Below are 18,813 nucleotides of genomic sequence, written 5' to 3'. Positions count from 1 at the left end.
GCCACAGCTGGGGTGTGGATGCGGCGTGGCTGCAGCGCCATCTTGTGGCCACAAGGAGGGACAATGAACCACCTCCAACCCCTTCAGGCCCCAAGCCCCCTAAGGCCGACTAGCTCTCCAGCAACCCTGCCTGGAGGCAAGTCTGGGAGGTGGGGGAAACCAGGGGAGGGGCATGGTCCCTCCTCTCTGTATCCCCCTGCCCCGATCCCCATAAAGGCCATTCGAATTTGAAATCCATAACGGGTGTGCGTTGGGTTGAATCCTGCCCGGTGGCGTCAGCCCCAGACACGCTCCAAAGAGACAGGACAAGCAGATACAAAGCACAGTGTTTACTAAAGGCACAAAGTGGGGAGCCTGGGGGGAGCTGCTTTTCCAGCAGGGACCCCACGCTCTAACTTGAACCCAGCGCCCCCTCTTCCAGCCACCCCCGCCCTCACACCACTGGGTGGAGAGCTGTTAGCACCAAAGTGGGGGTGAAGTGCCAGGCCGGAGGACAGACTTGTTGCCATCTGAGTCCCAGAAAGGCAGGCCTGGGCCACCCCGTGCACCAGTCGCTGCCTCAGGAGAGGAACTTCCTGAGCCCCCTGCTCCAGCGTGTCCTCCTTCACCGGCAGGGGTGGGGATCAGACCCTCCCAGGACCGCCTCTTATCTCTAGCACACCTGTCCCTCCCTTCCCCTCATGATTTCGCCTCCAGGAGCCAAGCTAAAGGCCTGTTCCTGTCCAGCCCCATCAAGAGGGCTATCCCCGGGGAGTACTGAGCTGGGGGGGGCTTCTCCTGGCCCCACAGGCTGCCAAGCAGGCCCTAAGTCCAAACAGGGGGCCGGCAGGAAGGAGTGAGGCCAGGCGGTTGGCTACTTCACACACGAGTGCAGCCGGAGGGTGGGAGGGAGGTGGCCCGGCCTCTCCCAGCCCCCAGGCCCCCCTGCCCCCCAGCGTGGCGGCAGCCAGGGTCACAGCACGTCGCCCTCCTCCATGCTGAAGCTGCTCCGGCGGCTGCTGGCCTTGGAGGCCTCAGGGGACATGGTGGAGAAGAGAGGGTCGGAGGCCAGCGGTAGCAGTGAGTCGTCCAGGAGCATGAAGTCCAGATCCTTCTTGGACAGGTTGGGGAACGGCGAGTTGTGCTCTGGCCCCAAAGGTTCGGGGTAGCCTGGGGGCCCTTCGTCGCCCCCGCCCCCAAAGCTCAGGCCGTGGCTGAAGTCCAGGTGGCGGAATGGGGAGGGTGGCTGAGGTGGCTGGGCCTGCAGGGGCAGCGGCGCCTGGGGCGGCAGAGCTGGCAGTGGCTCGGGATCCGGGACCTCGGCCTCCAGCAGCAGGGCCTCCCCTGGGCCCTCGTCGCTAGGCAGCTCCTGCTTCACCACCTGCTGGGCCAGCTCGGCCATGTTCACACCCGACGGGGAGGTGGTGGGGAGGCCGTGCACCCGAGCCTGCATCTCGAGCTCCTGCAAGGCGAGGCAGAGGGAGGGCTGGGGGCGCGGGCTCACAGGCCCCCGCTGCCCTTCCCCAGGGACCACCCCCCCCCGCGGTCCCTCCCCCTTCCCCTTGTGCACCTGGGTCCACAAAATGGCTCTGCTGGAAGCAAGTATGGGGTCGCTTCTAGAGTCTAGACCAGTGGGGTTTTTTTTCAAACTACAAGTCACAACTCATTAGTGGGTTGTGAAACCACTGTAGTGCGTCTTGACCAGCTCACCCTCTTTTTTTTTAATTGAAATAGACTTGCCTAGACTAGACCGGAATGGAAATTACCAGAAGGCACTGCATCTATTAAGAATGAGGGTTCCTTCATGAAACTTTGATTTTTCACTTGGAGGGTGGCTATGTGTGCTGGATTGTCATGTCAGCGGCATTACCTCTTATGAGCAAGAGGAAAGCTTAAAAGCTGCCATCCATCCACCCTCTGTAGAGATGAGCAGCCCCAGATCCAAAGAGGACAGAGGCCCTGAGCATAGCCAGGACTAGAACCTTCCTTCGGCTCCAGATGGTGGGAGCGACTCTCCCAAGCCTGGTTCTGTCGTCATTTGTCTCCAGTGGTGAAACTCAGTGCTCCAAATAATTCCAGCTCTCTGCCTCCCACATAAGGTGGATGTGCACTTTCCTGCCCCCGTGAGGTTAAGTGCAGGCATGTACTTGCATTGTTTAAGGAAACGTGAGCCCAAGTGACAAGGGTCACCTTAAGAGTTACACACGTGGCTGGGCACCTGGGTGGCTCAGTCACTTGAGGGCCCTGACTCGAGTTTGGCTCTGGTCATGATCTCACGGTTCGCGGGAGCGAGCCCCACATTGGGCTCTGCGCTGACAGTGTGGAGCCTGCTTGGGATTCTCTCTCTCTCTCTCTCTCTCTCTCTCTCTCTCTCTCTCAGTCTCTCTCTGCCCCTCCCCCACGTGCATGCTCTCTCTCCCTCTCAAAAAAGTAGATAAACTTTAATGAGGGCCTCACAGAACAGAACCATTCCGGGGCGCCTGGGTGGCTTAGTCGGTTAAGCGTCCGACTTTCTCTTAGGTCATGATCTTGCGGTTCGTGGGTTCGAGCCCCGCGTCGGGCTCTGTGCTGACTGCCAGCTCAGAGCCTGGAGCCTGTTTCAGTCTGTGACTCCCTCTCTCTCTGACCCTCCCCTGCTCACGCTGTCTCTCTCTCTCTTTCTCTCTCTCTCCTAGAAATAAATAAAAACATTTAAAAAAAATTAAAAAAAAAAAAAAAAGAACAGAACCATTCCTTCCTCCCCCTTCTGGGCATCATTCTCATTCCTCCAGCTCTGGAAGTGTAAACCCTGCCCCTCCGGGCCAGAGCCAGGCCAGGGGTGGGAGCCAGAGCTCCCCAGGAAGTCCAAGGGCAGGGGCCAGACCTGGATGCGGAGCAAGAGCTGCTTGTTGGTCATCTCCAGGCGCCGGGAGTGGTTCTCCAGCTCCCGGGACTTCTGCAGGTCCTTCTGCATCCTCCGGATGTAATCAACCGAGGCCTTGAGGATCGTGCCCTTGTTCCAACGCACGTCCCTGCGGGCCAGGCAGAAGCACACGTGCGGGCTCAGAGGGATGGCCGGGAGCTCACCGCGCGCTCACGGCGGGGAGTAAAACCCGCTTTGGTTCCAGAAGCCTATGCTGCATGTCCCAACTTTGCCCACAGACCCCAGATGCAACCCACCCCCATCTGTGGAGAAGGCCGTTCTCCATCTGCACGGCACAGACCCTCACGGGGGACTCTGTGGCCACCACCCGCCTCACGAGTCCCAGGGAAGCAAGCGATTCCGAGCAGCATCCTTCCCCAGGCCTTCCATTCCGGCCACCAAAACCCACATCTGTTCTGGAAGCCACTCCAGAGCCCTCACCCAACGTTCCCAGTATGACTCCTCCTCCAGGAAGCCCCCACCCCCGCCCCAGGCTCACTTCTGGGATTTTTACTCCTCCGTCTGGAGCTGGTCTGATAAGGGAGGGATCTTCTTTTCCCAAATAGATAAGATCTCAGAAGGCAGCGACCGAGGGACTCTCTTCCCAGCCCCTGCCCCTGGCGACCAGAGGGCTTCAGCCCTGCCCGGCTCCCTGCCCCTGCTGTCTCCCACCCCCTCTCCCCCAGAAACTGCTCACAGGTCGTTGGCCTTGGGGATCAGCATTCCCAGCTCCTTGATGCGGTCATTGATGTTGAACCTCCGCCTCCTTTCAACTAAAGGTAACAAATCCCGGAGGGAGCAATTAGAAGGACCCATGGGGGAGAAGGGCCCAAGGAGGGGTGCCTTGGCCCTTCTGGGAAGTAATGAGTGAGAGAAGGAATGGGATCACTTTGGGAAGGAGGGGCCCGGGTGCAGGTGGGTACAACCCAGGGTCTCTGTGAGCCTGTAAAGCCTGCCCGCCCGGGGTAGGAGTCTGCCTGCACGGCCCCCGAACACCTCCCCTGGCTTACCAGGTCACACACCCTAAAGAAAACAACCGCCAATATGATAAACCAGGGCTGAACCCACCAGTCACACCAGCGAGGACTTAAGGCCTTGTGTAGGGAAGCCTTCTAGAACCCAGGCAGGTCAGAGTGGCTTTTTTTTTTTTAATTAATAAAAAAAAATTTAATTAAAAATGTTAAAGCCCCAATGAAAGCTTGGGTCCAGGTGGCTTTTTGGTAGCTGAGGTGAGAGTGAGGAGGAGGGAGGCAGGGAGCAGGGTGGGGGGCGAGAGGAGGAAGGGGCTCACTTAGGTTGTGATTGTCTTTCTTCTGCCGCTCCTTGGCCAGGGCCCGGCTCTCAGCATCTGGAGGCCAGGGAAAGGAGAGAGGAGCTGAGAGGAAGGGAGACAGACAGGGAGGAAGAGGGGCCGGGGCACAGGCAGACACGGAGGCAGTACCTGTAAGCTCTCGCTTCTGGGTCAGGTCAGCGGGGCAGGAGCTGCTGGTGACGCCCACCAGGGAGGCTGTGACCTGGGGGTCACCACTGTACACGTTCAGGTGGCTGCTAGACAGGGGCAACTGTGGGGTGAGGTGGGGAGAGGCACCCGGTGAGCAGCCCCCTCTCCACAGCGGCCCCTCCCCAGGGCCCACCATCCCAGGAAGAGCCTTTCTTTGCCAGGGACGCCCAGAGGAAGCTGCACTGGCATCCGGCCACGCTCTCAGCTGAGGGGGTCTGCAGCCAGCACCAGGTTGTCAAAACCCCAGCGTGGGCCTCTTCACCCAGCAATTCCCCTGGAAAGTGCAGGGTTGGGAGCTAAATAAGGTGTGGCCCCTGCCTTCCAGGAACAGCCAGCCCAGGGGCTAGAGCCCTTGCAGAGTGATCCGACCAGGTAACAGCCCTAAGGGGCGACAGGGGAGGGGATGGAGTCGTCCTAGGCATTTGGGAGCCCAGGGGAGGAGCGCCTAATCTATGCTGGAGTTTCTGGAAGGTTTCTGGAGGGCGTGGAACTTGAATGGAGTCCCGAGCAGAGGAAGTGAGGAAGGGCTGGAGCGGCAGGGGGACGGCTGGGCAGAGACGAGGGGCTGGACAGACAGGGCTGGGGAGGGGGGTCACAAGTGGAAGCTTGAGCTGCAGGAGGAGACGGTGTGATGTGGGTAGGGCAGGAGACACAGGCTGGAGTTCTAGATTAGACCCTGGCATTTTGTCATGGGCAGCCAGTGGGGGGTTAAACCGAGGCCCGGCAGGGACAGATCCGAGTTCTGGAACGATCTCCGCGGCTCCTGGCACAGGTACAAATCACAGGTCCAGAAGCCAAGGTGGGCGCACAGGTGCCCTCTGGATACGCGGAACCCACTGAAGGGACCGGATGCTTGTGCCGTCTGGCTTTCTCACTCTTCCCAGCCTTCCCTGCTCTGCTGGAAGTAGGTCTCAGACCCAACTGGCCCTGACCAGTTCCTGCTGAGCCACCGGGCAAGGGCAGTGGGGATTAAGGACTGACTCCGACTTCCTACTGGAAGATTTGGGGGCCTCCCCTCAGTGGCATGAGCTGGGGCCAGGATCAGGGTAATAGGGTCAGGCCCAAGGAGCAGGAGCAAGCAGCTGAGGTTCAGGACCTTCCAAAAAGGGGCGGGGACATTCCACCTGCTCAGTGTAAAGGTGTCACCCTGTGTGGAGCTAGCCACCCCCACCCCCACCCCTGTTTCCTGCCTTATCTAATCTTCCCACAATCCTCTGGGCAGACGGACGACATCATCCCCATTTTGCTCCTGAGAAAACTGGGGTTCATAGCAGTTAAGGGACTTCCCAAGCTCACAGCCACAGCCAGAAGCTAGGCCTCTTGCTTCCAAGGCTGGCTCCTTCCCATCTTCTTCACCGCTGTCTCGGAGGCCCAGAGAGCATTCACACTCCAGGAGGAGTGGAGGGAGGGGACAAAGCCACCCCCTGTCACATGTCCCGTGCAGCGAGGGACACAGGCCTGTGCCTGCTGGGCCCTAGGCCTTGTAGAAGAGGGAAGTCCCAGATCCCAAAGGAACTCATCAGCTCCAGGCCACACGGCTCCCCTCCAGGAATGCTTCCCTGCTTCCCCTCTGCCGAGGCCCAGGCCCAACACCAGTACCCCCTGCCCCCGCCCAGGAAGCTCCCCCAACTGTCCAGCCACCACTCGCCACTGAAGCCCGCCTCGTGCCCACAGCCTAGGCCCGTCTCTCTGCGTTCATAACTCTGCTCAGCCTTGGGCTCTGGTCACGTGATTGGATGGAGGCAACTCCCATCTGCAGCAAGATGGTTCTGCCCAGGGGGAGCGGGAGGAGGGGGGGACCCTGTCTCTAGTTCTCCCCAGGCTCAGAGCCACTGTAGAACTTTTCCCTCCTCCCTCCAACACAGCCGCCCCACCCTGGCCAGCAGTACCGTGTTGGGCATCTGAGTTTCAGGATTGATGAAGCCCAGGACATCATCCAGACACATAATGTTGTCGATGACATCAAACTGAAAGAGAAAAGTCCGTCTGGGGAGGGGCCGCTGGGAGAAAGGCAGAGCGAAGGGGCGCTGGGACAGCCCCTGACCTGGAGGGACCCTGGAGCCCACCTCACTCAACCTGCTCATCTTGGGGTGGGGGAGGGCGGCGGGGGGAGTCCGGGAGGAAGAAAGGTTCAGAGAGAGGATGAGTTGTCCAGGTCCCACAGGCCCCAAGGCCAAGGCCAGGGCTCTTCCCAAGGAGCCAAGTTGCCCCAGCGAGATTGCTTTCTATACCTTCCATCTGGACATGGGTTTGTGGGCGTGCTGGGCTTTCCTGTAGGAGTGTCCCGCTTCTCCCTAGCCAGTAGGGATGAGGCTTCTCCTATAAGGCTGGGCTCCCTGAGAGCTGGGCTGTGTCTCTCCCTCGGACTGGGGCTCCCTGAGAGCTGGGCTGTGTCTCCCCCTCCGACTGGGGCTCCCTGAGAGCAGGGCTGTGTCTCCCCCCCCGACTGGGGCTCCCTGAGAGCAGGGCTGTGTCTCCCCCTCGGACTGGGGCTCCCTGAGAGCAGGGCTGTGTCTCCCCCTCGGACTGGGGCTCCCTGAGAGCAGGGCTGTGTCTCCCCCTCGGACTGGGGCTCCCTGAGAGCAGGGCTGTGTCTCCCCCTCGGACTGGGGCTCCCTGAGAGCAGGGCTGTGTCTCCCCCTCGGACTGGGGCTCCCTGAGAGCTGGGCTGTGTCTCCCCCTCCGACTGGGAGGGACTCTGACAGCAGCACCCTGTCTCTGCCATTCGACTAGGCATCCCAGGAGCATAGCACCTGGCACCGCTCTGCTCACGGCAGCCCCCGGCCAGCACCCCACTCACCTCCCTCTCGGGGTTGGAGCCGATGTGCAGCATGGCCATGGGGCTGTTGGGAGCGCTGTTGCCGGCGGAGGAGGATATCACGTGCCCCGCCCGCACCCCCGGGGAGGCGGCCGGCAGGGGCTTCGGGGAGCCCTGGGCAGGGCTGATGTGGGCGGCAAACTTGTTCCCGTAGGTCTCGGACAGGTACTCCCGCACCTTCTGGTCCCGGGACTGCTGCAGGTGGTAGGAGGTGGGGTTCTCCAGGTAGGACTGCACCTGGGAGGGGGGAGAAGGCCGGGTTCTAGGGGTCCTGGAAACAGGGTGGGAGGGGACAGGCCCCACGTCGGGACGGGCCCTACCTTCAGGACCTCCCCAGGCACAGGCGGCGGAGACTGGAAGTGGACGGGGGTGTTGATGGCCGGGGTGGGCGGCCCGCCCAGCTGCTGCTGCTGCTGCTGCTGCTGCTGCTGCATGTAATGCATGACGGCCTGCTGCTGCATGCGCTCCCGCTGCTCTTCCTGCTGCGCCTGCTCCCGCATGAGCTGCATGCGCAGCCCGATGCGCGACGCCATGGTGGCTGCGGGCACCGGCTCCCTGTGGGCGGGGCAGGGGGTCAGGTCTATGAGGCACGCGTCCTCTTGCGAGCACGGGGTCTCGGGGAGGGGGCCGGGTCGAGGAGATCGCACCCGTTGTACAGGAGAAGACACCGAGGCCCAGGAAGGAGAAAGGATTTGCCGAGGGTCACCAAGCAGGAGGGTGACAGAGCTGAGACCTGAACCCAAGTTTCCGGGTTCCTGGGCCAGAAATGGAGACCCCTTTTTCTTTGTTCATTGCAGCTGGTCAGCCCCAAAAGGCTGGAGTCAACCTTGAGCCCTCTCTTTCTGTCACACCACATCCTGGCAGATCTGACCTCAACCTCCCCTGCCACCGATGTGGGCCCAGCCTGGACCAGGCCTTACCTGGCTTCCTAAAAGACCCTCCTAATGTTCTGACACCCCCCTTTCTTGCCCCACAACATTTTACTGGCAACTCAGGAATCAGGGGATCCTGTTAAAACTAAGTCACATCTTGTCCCTCCCTCTGCTCAGAACTATCTGTGGCTCCCAGCTCGCTCAGAGTAAACACCAAAGTCCTTACCCTGAACGGCCCTCTGTGATCCGTCCCCATGTCATGGTCCCCTCTGAGTCCATGTCCCCCTACTTTCTAACTTGTTCCACCTGCTCCAGCCACACCCACCAGCCTCAGACACAGCCTGCTCCCACCCCTGGGCCTAGGACTGGGATGCCCCTCCCCCAGGCTCATTCCTTCACTTGCCCCAAGGCTCAAATGTGACCTTACGGAGGCCTTCCATGACTAACCCACTTAAAACTGCCAAATTCCTACCTGCTCCCCCCCCACTCCCCATGCCCCTTCCTTCTCTGTGCTACTTCTTAACACTTATCATCACCTTAAATATTATGCATTTTTGCTTGGTTATTTCATCCGGTGTCTATCTCCCACTGGGAATGCAAACCCCCTGAGGGCAGGCATTTTGTCTGTCTTGTTCACAGCTGCGCCTTCAGCCTTTAGCCCAGGGCCGGGGACATGGAGAGGTTGTACTAACGTGTTCAGGGAATTATGATGATTTATGAATTGGGCACAGGCAATACAGCAAGATGACTGCAGTCCCTGAGCTCACGGGGTCTGCAATCCAGGGCATGTTATTTATGACCCTGTGGAGAGAGGGTCGCTTTGGGGCACCCAGGCCTGCAAGAGTCCAGGGAGGGCTCCCCACCACCCAGCATGTCAGCCCTGATCGTTGGTGGAAGCGGGGAGGAAAAGACAGAGGGAGTCCTGTAGCGGGGCCCGTTCTGTCCCTAGCTCACTCCCCAACTCCATAAAAGTCCTGGCGGAGGGTCCCATCTCTGGGATATCTGCAAGAGGAGGACTTCGTGGTTGAGGGAGCACGCACAAACAGGGCAGACGAGGGCTTAAATCCCAGCGCTGCCCCTTCTTCGCTGTGTGACCTTAGGCAAGTCACTTACTTAACCTCCCTGAGCTTCCGCTTCCTCATCTGTAAACAGTTGCTACTTCAGAAGATTGGTGAGCATGTGAAATGAAGATACTGTGTCTAGCATGGTGCATGGCACTTGGTAGACGGAGGGGGTGAGTGAAGAGTAATCACAAGCCTGGCAGTGTAGACCAGAGCCCAGAGCTGCACCCCAGGATCCTAAGAATGAGACCCAGACCTCTGGGCAGGGAGGTGCAGGAAGGAGCAAAGGAAAGCAGCATAGCCGAATGCCTGACATGAGACTCAGTAAGCATTAGTGGAAGGTACTGGCAAATATTCAGCGACAATCACTAGATCATGGACATAATAATAATTTGCATCTATTTGAGCATTTACTGTGTGCTGGGCGCTGCTCCAAGCGCTTTAACCTCAAACAGCCCCACGAGGCAGTCCCAGGTAGGTATTCTCCTTTTACGGATAAGGAGAAACTAGAGGCACAGGGAAGTTAAGTGTCTGGTGACAGAGACACAGCTGGGACCCCATCCAGTTTGGCTTCCCAGCCCGTGTGCGCAGGGGTTGGGGACAGGGCGGGGGCGGGGGAGGGGGGGACTGCTGTGTCTCTGTGCAGAGCTGGGAAGGACCTGTCCTAGGTTGCGCGTCTGGTTGGCCCGGGGCCAGGAATGGAGCCCAAGCCGCGTGACCCCAACCCAGGGCTCCCCCTACCACCCTGGATGCTTCCTTGCAAAGTGCGTCCGCACCATCCGCCTCAGAGCTCTGAGTACTCAGGGACCCTTACTCACCCTCCGTCCTCCCTTCTCTGCCCGCCCCACCCCCCGCCAGGAATTAGCTAAGGGGCTGCCTTAGCCCCAAGCGTGTCTCTGTCCATCTCCCAACAGGATGGCCCCCAAGGAGAAAAGAGCAGACACCCCGCTGCTCCCCCTTTCTCTACCCTGCAGCAGGGACACAGCTGGTGCTTCCATCCCTTTCCCAAGCTCCTACAGAGGGGTAGCCTGTCTTCTCCGCTCGCCTCCCCCCCCCACCACTGCAGCCCTGCAGACCTCTCGGGCTCTGACCCCAGCCTGGCCCTCTGCCCTGCAGCTCCACGCCCTGCACCCCTGCATGCTCACCCACGCAGCGCTGGGGAGCCTGCCCCTCGGGAACAAACTGGCTTCAGTTGGTCCCTGCTGGGGGGAGCAGCACAGGGCCTGGCAGTGCCAGCCGGCACGGGGAGGACCGGGGCAGAACGAGCCCCTTGTTTCTCTGACAAAGGGCTGGGGGGCCGTCCCAGGCTGAGCCAGAGCTGGCTCTGCCTCGGAGAACCGGGCCTAAGTCCTGCTCAGCCTCTCACTGCTGCGCCAGCCTCAGTCTGCCCGCTTGTGAAATGGAAGCAGGAATCCTTGCCCGACCACCTGGGTCTGTGTGAGCCTCCGGAAGGGGGATGTCCGACAACTGTGACCCGGGACGAGTCTGTGCGTTGTAAGGCGCTGGTAGCCTTAGCCTGTCCGCCGTCCTCTGACCCGAGGGTGGCTCAGTGGCCCGGCAGAGTGGGGCTTCCCCGCACCCCCCACCCCCGTTGTGAAAGCTGTCATCCCGGCCACAGGCTGCTTCGGAACCTCGAACCTCGATGTCCCAGCCTCCTCCCCTGCCGCTGCCTGGGTCGCTCTGAGCCTGGCCTGGGTGGGACGGGTACAGGGTTAAGGGAGGGCCTTGAGGGGATCTGATGGGGGCGGCGCAGGAGAGACCCTGGGCGCTAACCACTCCCCGCCCAGCCCTCAAGCACACCTGCTCACTCTCAAAGCCTGAGGGACCATTCGCCACCTCCCCCGGTGCCCGGTCTGGGCAGGAAGAACCGGAAGTAGGGACGCAGGAGAACCAAAATGACCCCCAAACCCTCCCCACCCTCTGACCTCCAGATCCGCCAGGCCTGGGAAGGGTCCACCGTTCATGCACTCGGTAACACCAGGAGCCTTGAGTGCCTACTGTCTGCAAACACCAGGGCTAGGTGCTTCCTGAGAACCTTCTCCCCTGCCCCCACCCCGAGGTGACTCCCTCCTCCTGAGGGGGCCAGGGCGTCTAACGCCCCAGAGACTCCCTGCCTCTCCCCAGTCCTACAGAAAACGTGGCAGGGACTGAAGCTTTAGCCAGGACAGCAAGAGCCACCCCTGTCGGCACCCTCAGAACCTACGGGCTTTCTCCACCTCCACGCTCCTGCTGTTCACCCAGAACCCTCCACCTGAGTACACCTGCCCGAAGCTGGTTCTGGGTTCCAGCTTAGCGTGATCAAAATGAGCCTCCCAGTGCGATAGATGTAGCTGAAGTACCACCCCCCCACCCCCCTGCCCAATTCACCTGCTGTGCCCATGCTGGCTGGGTGACCGGGAAAGCCGCATAACCTCTCTGTGCCTGGGTTTCCTCCTGGGTCAAATGGAGCCAATAAGGACACCTGCCACTTGCGTTGTTGTGAGGATTCAGGGAGACACCCGTGGGTGTGTGGAACTCCTTCGCATGCCCTCAGGCATCCCATAATGGACAGGTGCTGGGCTCCCCTCCAAAGACCGTGCACATCTCTGGTCAGGGCAGGACTGATTTCATGCCAACCTATGTGGGGGCCTCCCTTCCGTCCTCAGCCATTTACACCTTAGTATGAACAGGCTCAGAACCTTTCCTGAGGGATGTGGACAGGGAGAGGGCAGAGATAGGGAGAAATCACTGGCCTCCGTGAGGGACAGGCAAGGAGAGAGGATCCCAGAGCAGGGGAGCCTCAGATAGAAGATCTCAGGGGCGCCTGGGTGGCTCAGTGGGTTGAGTGTCAGACTTCTGGTTTTGGTCTGAGATAGAGCCCTGCACCAGGCTCTGTGCTGACAGTGTGGAGCCTGCTCGGGAGTCTCTATCTCCTTCTTTCTCTCTGTCCCTCCCCAGCTCATGCTCTCTCTCTCTCACTCTCAATAAAGAAACAAAGTAACTAACTAACTTTTAAAAAACCTCAAAGATAGAGAATTGAGTAGAAAAAGAAAACCTCGGATTAAACGCACAGCCTGAGCCCATTTAGACGGGACATAGGTAAACATACACAGCAGATTAGAGAAGGACCAGGTTTCTTGAATGCCGGCCCTGAGTCAGAGATGGTCTGTGTGCTTTCACATGTTAACTCATCCATTCTTCACAACAACCCTATGAAGTGGCTACTATATCATTGCCCCCAGTTTCCGGGGGGGCGGGGGGGGAACCGAGGCACAGAGAGGTGAAGTCACTTACCCAAGGTTACACAGCCGATAAGCTACAGGATGGATGCTTAACCCAGGCTACCTGGTTCGCAGCCCGTCCTCTTGAACTTCTATTCTGGGCTCCCCCCAATCCTCCCCGCAACTGTTCAGAGCCGTCACCTGGGGGTGGGGAGTGGTAAGCGGGGATTATTTTCTAGTCTCTCATTCTTACTTTTGAAGCACTTACGTCTTACAATGTGGCTGTGTGTTACTAGTAGGATTCTTTTAACACAAGGGGAAAAGAAAGCAGGCTGCTTACAGTGTTTGTGCCCAACCTGCCTCTGGTCACCTGCAAAGGTACATTCCCTCGGTGCCACCCTGCCCGAGCGCTGCCCTCCTCAATGCGATGGTTAGTGGGCCGGCAGAGGACCCTGGATGGAGACGCAGAGTGACCACCAGTGGGTCAGAAGTCACATGCTAGATGGAGCCGAAGGGCCAGGACCCAGGGCCCAATTCAGTTCCCATTACAGCCCCAGACATGCGCCTTCAGAGAGAGCGTGGTCATGCAGTGCCCCTCAGACAGCTCTTCGCTGTGCCGGGGCCCCTCCATCGCCTGTGGAGCGTGAACTGGCCTGCGGAGTTTTCTGCCTCCTGGATGATCCTTTAGAACCTGGAACAGGAAGGGGCACCTGGATCGGCTGAGCATCCCACCTGGGCTCAGGTCACGATCTCACGGTTGGGGAGTTCGAGCCTCACGTCCGGCTCACTGCTATCAGCACGGAGCCCGCTTCGGATCCTCTGTCCCTCTCTCTCTCTCTGCCCCTCCCCCCCAAAGTAAATAAAAAAGCATTAAATAACTAAATAAATAAAATGAAACTTGGAGCGGAAAGCAGAAAGCATACACCCCGTGACTCGGCTACGCCATTCCTAAGCATATGCCCAACAGAAAAGCGTCCATGTGCTCACCAGATGACACGCACTAGAACGTTCTCAACAGCACTACCCGAAAACACCAGATGTCCATCAACGGGGAAATGGAGAAGGGAGCTGCGGTACATCCATGCACTGGACTGTTACTCAGGAGTGACAGTGAACTCACCATGGCTACACACGGCACAAACGCCTCTTGCAGACGATGTTAAACAAAAGGAGCCACAAAAATGCATCCATGTATATGAAGTTCAAACGCAGGCAAAACGCACCTCCTGTGTTAGAGGTTAGGATCCCAGTGACCCTTGGTGGGGGAGTGCCTGAGAGGTGGCACAGGACAGCTTGCAGGGGGGAGACTGGGAATGTTCTGGCGCCTGACACAGGGCCGGTGACATGGAAGGGTCAAGTTTATGAAAATGCAGCCAGCTGTTCACAATGCGTACACTTCACTGTGTGTGTTACACGGTCATTAGAGGAAGCAATCCCAAAGGCGGAAAAGGTTTTCTGCATAAAGATGTCCATTATATTATAGACAGAAAAATCAAAAATAATCTCAATGTCCAGCAATAGGATAGTCAAATAAATTCTGTGGTATTCCTCCTGACGGATTGTTATGTTTACAGTTAGTAACGTGGGGATACGTCAGGTGACAAAAAGTAGGATGCAACGTTGTATATAAAATCCGATGGGGGAGGGGGTCCTGGTGACTCAGTCAGTAGAGCATCTGACTTCAGGTCAGGTCATGATCTCAGTTCACAAGTTTGAGCCCCGTGTCGGGCTCTGTGCTGTTAGCACAGACCCTGCCTCAGATCCTCTGTCCCCCCTCTCTCTGCCCCTCCCCTGCTTACTCTCTCTCTCTCTCTCAAAATAAATAAACATTTTTTAAAAATCTGATCATCACCATGTACAAACATGGTAGAAAAACCTTTAGGGAGGAAATATATAAGAATATCACAGACTTCTTTTGATGATGCAATCATGAGTGATTTTTTTTCTTTCTTTTTACTTTCTGGAATATTATTCTTCTTCTATAATGAACACGTACATGTTTCTAATCAGGAAAAAATATTTTATACTAGTAATTATAAGAGTGCCTGTGGTGTACTTACTATGGGCCAGGTGTGTTTGAAGCACCTTTTATTTAATTATCACAATTCCTTCGTGGCCTGAGTACCAGGACTGACCCCCCCCCCCCTTTACAGATGAGGAAACAGGCACAGAGAGGTTGTGTGATTTGCCAAAGGTCACAGAGCTACCGAGTGGTGAGGCTGGACCCCGGGGTTTTGAGTTAGGCCCCTCTACCCTGCACCTGGGGTAGGAGTTGCCTCGTTTTATTTTAGGGTGTCCCACTGAAGAAGCCTCCTACAATCAAAGCGTTTCCGTAGCCAATCTCTTTCACCCAGCCCAGGGGCCATGGGGTGCCTGGGACGATGGAATGGTCTAGAACCCCCAAACATGAACAGAAAAGACTCTGCCCTTCCTCAAAGGGTAGAGATAATTTCCTGTATTCCCAGAAAAACACATGTCTGCTGGCTGAAACAACAAAGGATGGGAGCCCAAAGGCCGGCGTGCCTGTTTAGGCCATTTATTACTTTCTGTGCCTCTGTGGTCGGAAGAGGCTGTCTTCTGACCTGGGCCGTCACAAACTAGCGGTTGTGCGGGAGCTGCTCCATGAAGCTGGAGGGAAATCAAACCAACCGCTAAAGGAAGGCCTTCTGAGCAGGTGCTGAGGCTCCCGGAGGCAGGGGGAAGGACCCGGTGACCTCCTGCATAACTTTTCAGCCTTGGGAAGGGAAGAGAGGGGAAGATTCCAGGCCCCGGGTTTGTTTTGTCTTCTCTGAGCTCCCTCTGGCAGAGGCAGTGGCAAAGGAAGGCCTGATGAACGCGAATGTGCACACGACCCCGTGCCCTGGGCGGTGGCCACTGGAAATTACCAAGGTGGTCACGGGTCCCTGCAGGGCCTGGGGGGGGGGGAGGGGAGGGGGGGCATCAGCTGGCCTGGACCCAAAGAGAACTGGGGGTGGGGAGGGGTCATAAGATCCCCAGGAGCCCACAGTCCTGCCCACAAGACGCTGTGAGAACTTTTCATCGGAAGGCTTGGGTGTGAGTCCCAGCCGCGGGCTGGACTCAGTGTCTCAGCCTAGCCTCAGTCTTTCCATCTGTCAGGTGGGGCTTACTGGCTGGAGCCCCCTCTCCCAGAACAGCTGGGATCTAAGTTGGGATGGAAGCCTTCGCAAGGGTGAAAACATGGGCAGGGGAGAGATATTACCACGTTGTCACTGTTTACTCTCCCTTTGTCCATGCCCATCTTGGGCATCCCTGGACCGGTCTCCTCTTACTGCTCCTCTGAAGTTTCTTTTGAGAAAAGGGTCTCACACACACACACACACACACACACACACACACACAATATCAAGACCCCAGGTGGGGACAGAGCTGCCTCGTAGCAGCCCCAGCTTGTCTCTCCTTACGGGACTGGGACAGGAAGGCCTTGGGCCAGCTTTTATGAGATTTTCTTTTCCAAATCTTATATTTATCACATAATTCACCACAGTGCTCTATGGGAGAGACAGGTGGATAATAATGATCCTACCTCTGGATTCTCAGGAGCCCAGGAGTAGGCAGAGCACTTAGCATGGTGCCGAGCACACTGAAAATATTTCATAATTCGGGTGGTTTGTTGGAATCTGGCCCAGTGGTTCTCTAGAAGCCAGGAAAGGCAATGGTGGGGCCATCCAGCTACCTCGAGCATTCAAAAAGAGCAAATGGAGATCACCCTCACCCTTGGTAAGTGTCTGCTGTTTGCTCAGAAGGTCTTTGGTACCAAGAGCAAGAAGGAGGTCAGTGGTCCATGCTTTTAATGCTTTTATTTTAAGGTTTTGGCCTTTCTCCCCTTTTTCTGAGATGTACTTTATCCCAGAAAAATGCACAGATTTAAAGTGTATATAGCGCGATGTATTTTTACAAGTGTAATTTCCGTCTAGATCAAAACGGAGAGTGTTTTCATCTCCCAGGAACGTTCCCTCCAGGACCCTCCCCTGGAGGGAATGTCCAGTCTCCTCTCCATCCCCAGGCTGAGTGGCACCTGACCTTGGACAGACGTGATGACTGTTATGTAGGATGTGGTCCCTCCAAATCTCTCATGCAGCAGAATCACTCCGCCAAGTGGGACCACCCTGGGCACAGGCTGACCAGTCCTCTGTGATCAATAAAGATGGGGGAACAAACCATGGGGAAGCTAAGGCTCCAAAAGGGTGGTCTGCACAGAGCACCTGACAGGCAGCACAGTCAAACTCAAACCCAGGATGCACTTGACTCTGGCACGCAGAGCACCCGCCTCTAGGGGACCGGCCGCAGGAGGCCGCAGGTCTGGTGGGGGGCAGGGGGACCAGGAGCTTGTTTTTAAATCTCTGAAATCAGGCAGGAGGTGGGGAGGAGGAAAGGAAGGAGAGGGGAGATGAAGGGCAGCCACAGCTCCCGCCCTGCTTAGGGGCCGCCAGTGTCCACAGCTCAGGCCCCTCAGCCCCATGTTGCAGCTCACATCCCGCAGGAAAGGGTGGGAGCTGGTTCCTCCTGGCTGGCCCGCCTGTTGGCCCAGGGCAAGGCACGGCAGTTGTGCAGCAAATGGAGAGGCTTCAAAGGCAATCCCAGACCAGAAAGGCGCCAACCCTGTCCCGTAGGCACAGGCTGGACCTGGCATGAAGCCTGTCCCAGGAAGACTGCCACCAAGGGACGTGTAACTGTGGGAAGCATGGAGAGAAGCAACTAGAAAGGCCCTAGTCTGCCCTTGTGTTATGCACAGATACAGCCCAGCCACACATGCAGACCCTCCGTCTGCCTTCCTGTCCCTCTCTCTCTCTCACACACACACACACACACACACATGCACACACACGTCATATCCCTGCCCCCTCGGTGAACAGCTGTCCTTCTCTTTCCCTGGCTTTCCTGTCCCCGTCTCACAGACACTTGGTCCATTCAAGCGTCCCGCCTGTGGCTACACTGCTTTGCTCCCCAGTTGTTTCCTGGCCACCTACCAGTCTCCCCAGGTACAAGGAAGCTTCCAGAGAAATCAGTTTTCCTTTTTTTAAAATGTTGTGGTTTTTTTTCTTTAAGTTTATTTATTTTGAGAGACAGAGACAGCATGAGTGGGGCAGGGGCAGGGGGGGGGGCGGGGAAGGAGAATCCCAAGCAGGCTCCCTGCTGTCCTGTGCAGAGCAGACGTGGGGCTCAAACCCACAAAACCACGAGATCATGACCTAAGCCGAAACCAAGAGTTTGACACTTAACCAACTGAGCCACCCAGGCACCCCAAATGTTTATTTATTTTTGAGAGAGAGGAGAGAGAGAGAGAGAGAGAGAGAGAGAGTGCACAAGTGGGGAGGGGCAGATAGAGAGGGAACGAGGATCTGAAGCAGGCTCCAGGCTGTCAGCAGAGAACTCACGAACTTGAGATCGTGACCTGAGCCCAAGTGGGACGCTTAACCGACTGACCCCCCCCAGGTGCACCCAGAAACCAGCTTTCTTCTTCTGAAAAACGGGACTCAGGGCCCCAGAATGCTGCTTGGCCAATGACCCGAGATGTGCTCAATCATCACCTCTTCTCTCACTCAGCAAACACTTCCCTGAGTCCCTACTCTGGACGGGGCCCTGAGCTAAGCATGTGACCTACGTCAGAACATTTGTCCCTCACAAACACCTCACAGGACAAACAGCCTTTCTGGCAGATAAGAAAACCAAGACTCAGAAAGTTTAAGTGACTTGTCCAAGGTCACAGAGCACGAACACGGCGAGGTGGGCAAGCCCAGGTCTCTCTGAAGCTCATGACCACCACCAGTTTCTACACAGATGAAGAAAGAAACCAGGAACCTAAAACGAAGACCCATGTAGACAGATTACTGTCCCCTAACTCCCAGCCCTGCCTCCCCAGTTACCCTCAGTGAATCCTACCAAGGGTTCCCAGAGAGGCCCACATCCCCCTCCCAAAGGCCCCCAAATGCAGGCCAGACCCCACTGGCCTGCAGAAAACTCTCTTTGCTCAATAGCCAAGACTGATCCATTCCCAGGGGCTCTGGAGACGGAGAGGAGAGGTCTGGGGGTCACTGAGACAGTTGCCGTGGGCCATGAGGGCCTTAGGGGGAGGCGGAGAGTAAGTAGATCAAGGTGACTGGAGAGAAACATGATTATACAGACGGAGGTCTGGCCTGGGCTGCGGCGGGAGCAGGAAGGGCTCCCCGGATCCAGAAGGGGCCTCAAGTCCAGGGAAGGGACTCAGGATTGGGACTCCGAGTGTCCCAAGCCCCTGACCGTCCCTGCCCACCCTGGCCAGCCCACCGCCCTCTCCCTGTGTGCCAGGATGCCTGACAGTTTTGACCCTTGGGAACGAGACTGTTCCAAGAGGGCTCCTTCAGGCCTGAACCAAAGCCTCGGATGCTCCCCAAGGGCACAGGGAGGGGGGTGGTTAGAAGACCTGCATTTGGCTGTCCCCGTGCCCAGCTGTGAGCTCCGGAGGGTCCTGCCCCCTCGCCG

General features: G+C 57.7%; 1 protein-coding gene across 2 annotated transcripts in view; it reads right to left on the bottom strand.

Moving 5' to 3' along the window:
- Window positions 1–314: 314 nt before the first annotated feature.
- The window catches only part of TFEB (transcription factor EB), a 56,582-nt gene continuing 38,083 nt past the window's right edge, over window positions 315–18,813 (bottom strand). Inside the window, exons 1-9 of one of the 2 annotated variants that reach the window (XM_039242695.1) lie at window positions 12,407–12,419; window positions 7,521–7,755; window positions 7,183–7,437; window positions 6,272–6,349; window positions 4,323–4,443; window positions 4,173–4,229; window positions 3,579–3,654; window positions 2,843–2,990; window positions 315–1,441 (exon numbers count right to left, since the gene is read on the bottom strand). In XM_039242695.1, coding sequence (XP_039098626.1) covers window positions 953–1,441; window positions 2,843–2,990; window positions 3,579–3,654; window positions 4,173–4,229; window positions 4,323–4,443; window positions 6,272–6,349; window positions 7,183–7,437; window positions 7,521–7,733 — 1,437 coding nt within the window. In that variant the 5' untranslated portion in view covers window positions 7,734–7,755; window positions 12,407–12,419 and the 3' untranslated portion in view covers window positions 315–952. Of the gene's footprint in view, window positions 1,442–2,842; window positions 2,991–3,578; window positions 3,655–4,172; window positions 4,230–4,322; window positions 4,444–6,271; window positions 6,350–7,182; window positions 7,438–7,520; window positions 7,756–12,406; window positions 12,420–18,813 lie in introns of those variants that run through there. The other variant, XM_039242698.1, reaches the window with a different exon arrangement.

This window comes from Hyaena hyaena, unplaced genomic scaffold (assembly GCF_003009895.1).
Source record: "Hyaena hyaena isolate Hyena2069 unplaced genomic scaffold, ASM300989v1 scaffold_211, whole genome shotgun sequence".
In the NCBI taxonomy this organism is placed as follows: Eukaryota; Metazoa; Chordata; class Mammalia; order Carnivora; family Hyaenidae; genus Hyaena; species Hyaena hyaena.
This window is presented reverse-complemented; position numbering and strand designations above follow the sequence as displayed.